This window comes from Mus pahari, chromosome 4 (genome assembly GCF_900095145.1).
Source record: "Mus pahari chromosome 4, PAHARI_EIJ_v1.1, whole genome shotgun sequence".
NCBI lineage: Eukaryota > Metazoa > Chordata > Mammalia > Rodentia > Muridae > Mus > Mus pahari.
Window position 1 is genome coordinate 126,379,203 of NC_034593.1, and position 6,000 is coordinate 126,385,202.

A 6,000-nucleotide genomic window follows, 5' to 3' on the forward strand; every position below is an offset into this window, starting at 1 on the left:
ACATCTGCTCCAGTTCTAAAATAACCCATGACCTTCAGCCCGTCACCAAACTGCTCCAACTTCGATTTTCCTCAGACAAAATCAGATGTGTCAGCCCTGTGCCAGGTCGGTGGCGGTGCTGTATAAGAAGACATTCACTATCTTTTTTAGATTGGATGGCAAACCATACTTCAATTAACTGATTTGATTTGATGTTTCAAAAAATATATATAATAGGAAAATCAAATAGTGATGATTCTGGGACTCAGGTTCTCAATTCCCACTGTCTCTGGCCTCCAAAGACCAAATCCAAGGGCGCCCTTTACATTTTAGAGAAGCAGAATCATAATTCCTGGCAGACGTTGACATGTTCTCACACTTCAGAAAGGAGTTCTTTTAAACGGGTATTGCTTGTGGAGAAATAAAATCACTTTGGACTCCTGATGTAGTGGAAGAATAAAGGAATTGAAAGTAGGAGCGACTTGCTTGTTTTTAATCTCAGCCCCTGAAGTGTAGCGAATGTCTCCAGTGCTGAGCCCCTGAGCAGACCTGTAGGACCCTTGGGACCTGAACCTGACGGGGCTGCTGGTGAGGCTCAAGGGTGGAGGCTGGGAGAGCTTGCAGACAAGCCTGCAAAGTTCATTCTCAAGCTCCTCGCTCCCCCCACCCCACCATATTTCTGGAAACATGCCAAAGGCTTGCTTGCCAGTGATCCTGGGGGACTTAAAAATGCCTTCTTTCTGTCCAAGGTGGTGTATGTGTTGTGACACCTCCTTTTTACTCAAAACAGTATGTATTTGAGGGCACTGAAGCAAAGATACCATCTATATTTGCTCCACCTAGAGTCTGATGACAGTGTGTTTTTATTAGTGTTGGTTGGCTATTTATCATTTTACCAAAAATACAAGCATGGTTGATCCTGCAAAGAAATCCATTTCCCTTCCTCCTTCCTTCCCTCCTTCCCTCTCTTTCTCCCTCCTTCTCTTTCTCTCTCCCTCCCTTTCTTTCTCTCTCCCTCCTTCTCTCTCTCCTTCCCTTCCTCTCTCCCTCCCTTCCTCTCTCCCTCCCTGCTTCCCTCCCTCCCTCCCTCCCTCCCTCCCAGTTCTTCAGTCTTTCTCTTCCTACTCCCCTTTTCCTGTTCCTTTCCCCCCTTCCCTTCACTTACCTGGTCTCTTGACTACAGTCGTCCCAGATGACCAGATAACTGCTGAAGATGGCCAGATGACTCCTGTGGGAGAGAGTGGCACTTGCTGGCAGCTTGGCCCGGTGTCCTGAGTTTTGTTTTTATTTTTGTTTTTCATCTCCAGGGTGTCCTCTCCAACATCTCGTCCATCACCGACCTCGGTGGCTTTGACCCAGTGTGGCTTTTCCTTGTGGTGGGAGGAGTGATGTTCATTCTGGGTTTCGCAGGGTGCATCGGAGCACTTCGGGAAAACACCTTCCTTCTCAAGTTTGTAAGTATTGCAGACTCTGCTCTGAGCTTGAGATCCAGACTCTGGTTTTACACCAAGATGACAGTCTTAGCTGCAGGCAGGAAAGTACCAAAGACCTGGGCGAAAAATACAGCCTAGACCACTTTCATTTCAAGAGCGTTCTTCAGTCCCGCCCACTCTTCCCTTGCTCTAGACAGGCCTCCTAGGCACTGTACATATACCACCCAGTCTTGCCATGCATGGAGACTTTGTACATATATGCAACACACTTGACTTCAGTCCCTAAAGTATTTTTAAAAAGGAATGAGATGTATGTGTGTGGGGGAGGACTGGGGGTTGTTGAATGTGCATGTGTTGGTGTGTTGGTGGTGATTATTGTAAATAGGAAGCCCAGGGAAACAAGGCACTAGCCCAGCTTCTATAGCCTGTGCAGCCTGCAGAGTTTGAATAAACATGGTGATACAATAAAGGTGAAAGTCCTTCTTAGTTTGGCCAGCTGTATTTGTAGAGGGGGGACTTTAGCAGGAGTAGGAAATATTCAGGGCAAAGTAGAGAATGGGCATCGAAAGCCTTCCCTTGGGGGCTCCTTCCCAACAGAACAGCGGCATGAGCCACGTATCTGTGTGTCTGTATTTAAAATCAGAAGAGTGGCCACTGTGAAATACAAATACAGCTTCCGTGATGGCTGATGTCATCAAATGTAACTTCAGGTTGCTTTCTGTATCTTTGGAAAGAGAGGACTTGGCTCACAGAGCCCCGAGCCTGTCAGTTTCTGCCAGATACTTGGTATGAACTGAGTTTGGCCTCATTGTGTGTGGAGGTTGGCATTTTAGTGATTTCTGTAGGAAAAGTATTCACTCTCCTCTCTAAGAACAGAGAAAGGATCAGAAGGACCCACCTTCCCATGATGGGGGAGGACAGGGAAACTTCTAGAGAACAACTTTGTTGACTGTGCCTCTTATTAGAGCCAATCGCACCAGAGCCCGTCCTAGAATGAGTCTGAACAGCCACACGATGTGTGATTCTCCAACCCCACCGCGTCTTCTAGAATGTTCTCTGGTGTTTTTTCATGAGCATCTCTAAGGAGAGACTCCGTCTGTTCTAGGGTAACCCATTTCGAATTGGCCCTGGTCTGGCTCCCTGAGAGTCTTGGAGGTTGTAATCCTAAATCTTTTCATATGGCTCACACCTATATGGAAGACTGGGGTGGGGGGGGTGGGGGCATCATTGCTCTCAGATATAGTCTAGTGAGGAGCTAGCACCCTTTTCCTGTGCATGGGAGTGGCTAGTTTCCCATGGGTAGAGCTGCCTTTATCTTGCAGATTGGCCCCTGTTTACACAAGCTTGTGTGGTCTGTCCCTTCTTTTCTCCCCTCTCTTCACTGAGTCAAAAGAAGGACAGAGTTCCTCGGAAGGATATTTATCTTTGATCCTGACCTGCCGGTCTTGGTCTTATGAGGCATTTCGACTTGGTTTCACCCAGCTTTGCTGTGACCTGTTATCTGCCTCGTGACCTAACAGTTTGAAACCTCCATGCTTCCAAACCCAAGCTCCCTTTAATATGGTTTCCTTGAACATGGTTTTACTTATTATAGTAATGCCCTTCCTAACGTCTCAGGTTTGAAAAGAGTCATGTTCTTAGCTTTCTATCTTGGAGACTATTTAAATGCCCTTTCTTTATTTAGAACTAACAATAGAACCTGGCCTAGAAGTCTCTCTGAATGGGGGCTGTGAGGTAAGGAGGAAACAATGTCACCATGCCTCCAAACAACCTCAAAGATCAGATTGTCCTAAGACAAGGGGAGTTTCTGGGGGAAATCCAAGAGGCAGGACTGTGAAACAGAAGTGGCATTTCCTAGCTGGCCGATACCACTGAACAAAGCTTCGGTCACTTTCTGCACCTTTGTAAATGGGGGTGTTAGTTCACAGAGCTGGGCATGTAGGCCTCTGCCAAATATTTGATATTGAGTTTGGACTCAATATTTGAGATGTATATCACGTAACTTGAGAGAATTTCCCAGGGCAACTAGGAAGTGATCGTCTCTATCCTTTGTGGAGGTGAGAGCAGAAATCTCCAGTCTCTGTGTGACCGCCCAGCTGTTTCACGTACATGCATGCCCGCCCGCCCTCCCACCCAGGGTCTATTCTTTCTGTGGTGTGAGGACCGTACGCGTCCATGTTTGGGGTGGTACCCAGTACAGGTAAGGGGGTTGCAGGGAGCACAAATGCTAGTATGCTCTTTTCTAAGAAAAACGTAATTTGAAATTATTGGTACCACTCATAATTAAGAACTTAACGTTTTATTTCCAGGTGCAAATTATTGGTACTGCCGGTAAATAAGAACTTTACATTTTATGCATCAGCATCCTAGACTGTCAGGCACTGGTTTGGTCCTTCTGGCTCTCTTCCCTCACTCCCCCACAAAGACACACCCATCACTCAGTGCCATGTGAATGGCCACACCCCACTGTCCACCCACCATGACCCCCCATTTTTGCACCTCAAGATCACAAAACGCTTTGCAGAGGGTAAAGATGTGGGAGGAAGGAAGTGTGGAAATGGCGGTGGGTGGAGCCGGCAGCCAGGATGACTAAAATGAGCCTCTTTGAAGTGTCTGGGTGGAAGGGAAGTTTCCCCAGGGTTCTGAGTGGTTACACCAGGGCCTCCTGCTCTCTAGCTGTATACCTTGTTATCTGCCTTAGCCAGAAGTCCCTTTTGATTGCACTGTGGTGTTATTTAAAGTGTTTCCTGGCTTTGGCGTTTTCCAGGCAGGAGGAAAGAGAGAGCCCATAGTTTCATTTCCATGATTGGAAATGGTTTTCTTGCCTCAGTCACAGCCCCTCCCACTTCCCCCGCTGACCTCTTTAAGATGAGCAGATCTATTTCACAGGGCTCAGGAGGTGGAGGGAGGTGTTAAAACAGTGACTCCAACACGATAATGTAAACGATAATGTAGTGTGTGCGATAATGTAGTGTGTGCGGAGTCAAGCATGGTTGCAAGGGACAGGTGATTATAAAACCCGAGATAATCTACCTTTCAAGTTAGGAAAGAGGCTTCCTGGAGGTCAGGCAGAACACTGTTCACACGTCTGGCAGTGCATTAATCATGAGCAATTCATTAGGCCTTAATGTGGATCTAATGAGAAATTCCTATTACTCAATGTTTGATTTGGGCTTTGTTGGTTAATTATCAAATGGAACACCAGAGACTCCAAAATGTGATTATGAAGTGATCTTTAATTTTTTTAAAAGTCCTTTCTTGGAGTGTAATATTCCATTAACAAACCTTAAGAATCAGAAGGCCCCAGTTTGGAGATGTATAGCAACTGAATGTAATTACAGTCCCCTCAGAGAGAAGCCTCTCTCTCTCCCTGTGATCTAAGGCCTTGTAACCCGTTCCCTGTTGTGTGTCTCTTTTTGTCTTAGTTTTCTGTGTTCCTGGGGATTATTTTCTTCCTGGAACTCACTGCTGGGGTGTTGGCATTTGTTTTCAAAGACTGGATCAAAGACCAGCTGTATTTCTTTATTAACAACAACATCAGAGCCTACAGAGATGACATTGATCTACAGAACCTCATAGACTTCACCCAGGAATACGTAAGTGCCAAGCGGGCGCATCTTCTCCCATAATGCCTTGTGTGCCTTTGCCAGCTGGAGACGGCCAACTGCTTTTCTGCCCAGTTTCTGCCAGTCTGCTTGTTGGTCTGTTTCCTTTCCCATGTTCCACTACTCCTGTTTCATCTCAAGGAGACACATTCCGAGTTCACTTGTTCCAACTTGTGTTAAATTAGAGGAAGATACGACTCGAAGAAAATTGCTTTGATATATGTTTAGGGTTTTATTTGATTAAATGGGAGTTTTCCTTGCCCCTTCCCCCATGCTCTTGATAACATAATTAGCAGGGTATTTGGAAAGCTCCTCAGATGTGCCCATCCAGATACCACATGCATGTAGTCCAAACCAAAAGTTCAGAGACTTGTAAAGCCTGCTGCCTTCTAAAAAGTGGAAGATAAGCAGACCCCGCCTGCCACACGGGTGTCTGAACGTGACTGTGTGACTGACTGTTCCCATACTGTAAAGAGGCAGCTGTCATGTCACTCAGAATGCTCGAGGAGCCAACAGACACTGCCTCATTGACCATGGACTAACAGAAACTTGAACTCTTTTCCCAAGAGTAAAAGGAGAATAAAACTGAGCTACTGTCTAGTACATACGGATACTGGGACAGTCTCGTGGTACACATGGTCTCATCTTAGGCCCAAGATATCACCGGTCTACAGATTAGCAGGTCCTCACACACCTGCCCTGGAAAACAATGAGTAAGCCACGCAACCTAGTTTCGTGGTGTCCATGGCTTTAATATTTAGAGCAAGATGGCAGACCACACAGAGGCTCAGTGGACCAAGGTCTAGCTCTGAGTTGGATAGGTTACGCTGGGATCACATTTACCTTCAGTCAAGACGGCCATGCTGCGCCAGCACTGAGTGGGTGTTGAGTAGGCCATTCTTCTCAGGTGCGCAGCACTGGATGTGTGGAGCTCCAATTTTAACACTTCCCCAAAACCTGTTCCCTAGATCATTAGGAATGTG

At 46.4% G+C, this 6,000-nt stretch overlaps 1 protein-coding gene across 2 annotated transcripts in view; it reads left to right on the top strand.

Annotated features, from left to right (window-relative positions):
* Positions 1 to 6,000, top strand: part of Tspan5 (tetraspanin 5) — a 164,204-nt gene that overhangs the window by 147,903 nt on the left and 10,301 nt on the right. For both annotated transcript variants that reach the window (XM_021195611.2, XM_029537932.1), the window contains exons 3-4: positions 1,287 to 1,433; positions 4,838 to 5,008. In XM_021195611.2, the coding sequence (XP_021051270.1) occupies positions 1,287 to 1,433; positions 4,838 to 5,008 (318 nt within the window). The remainder of the gene's footprint in view (positions 1 to 1,286; positions 1,434 to 4,837; positions 5,009 to 6,000) is intronic.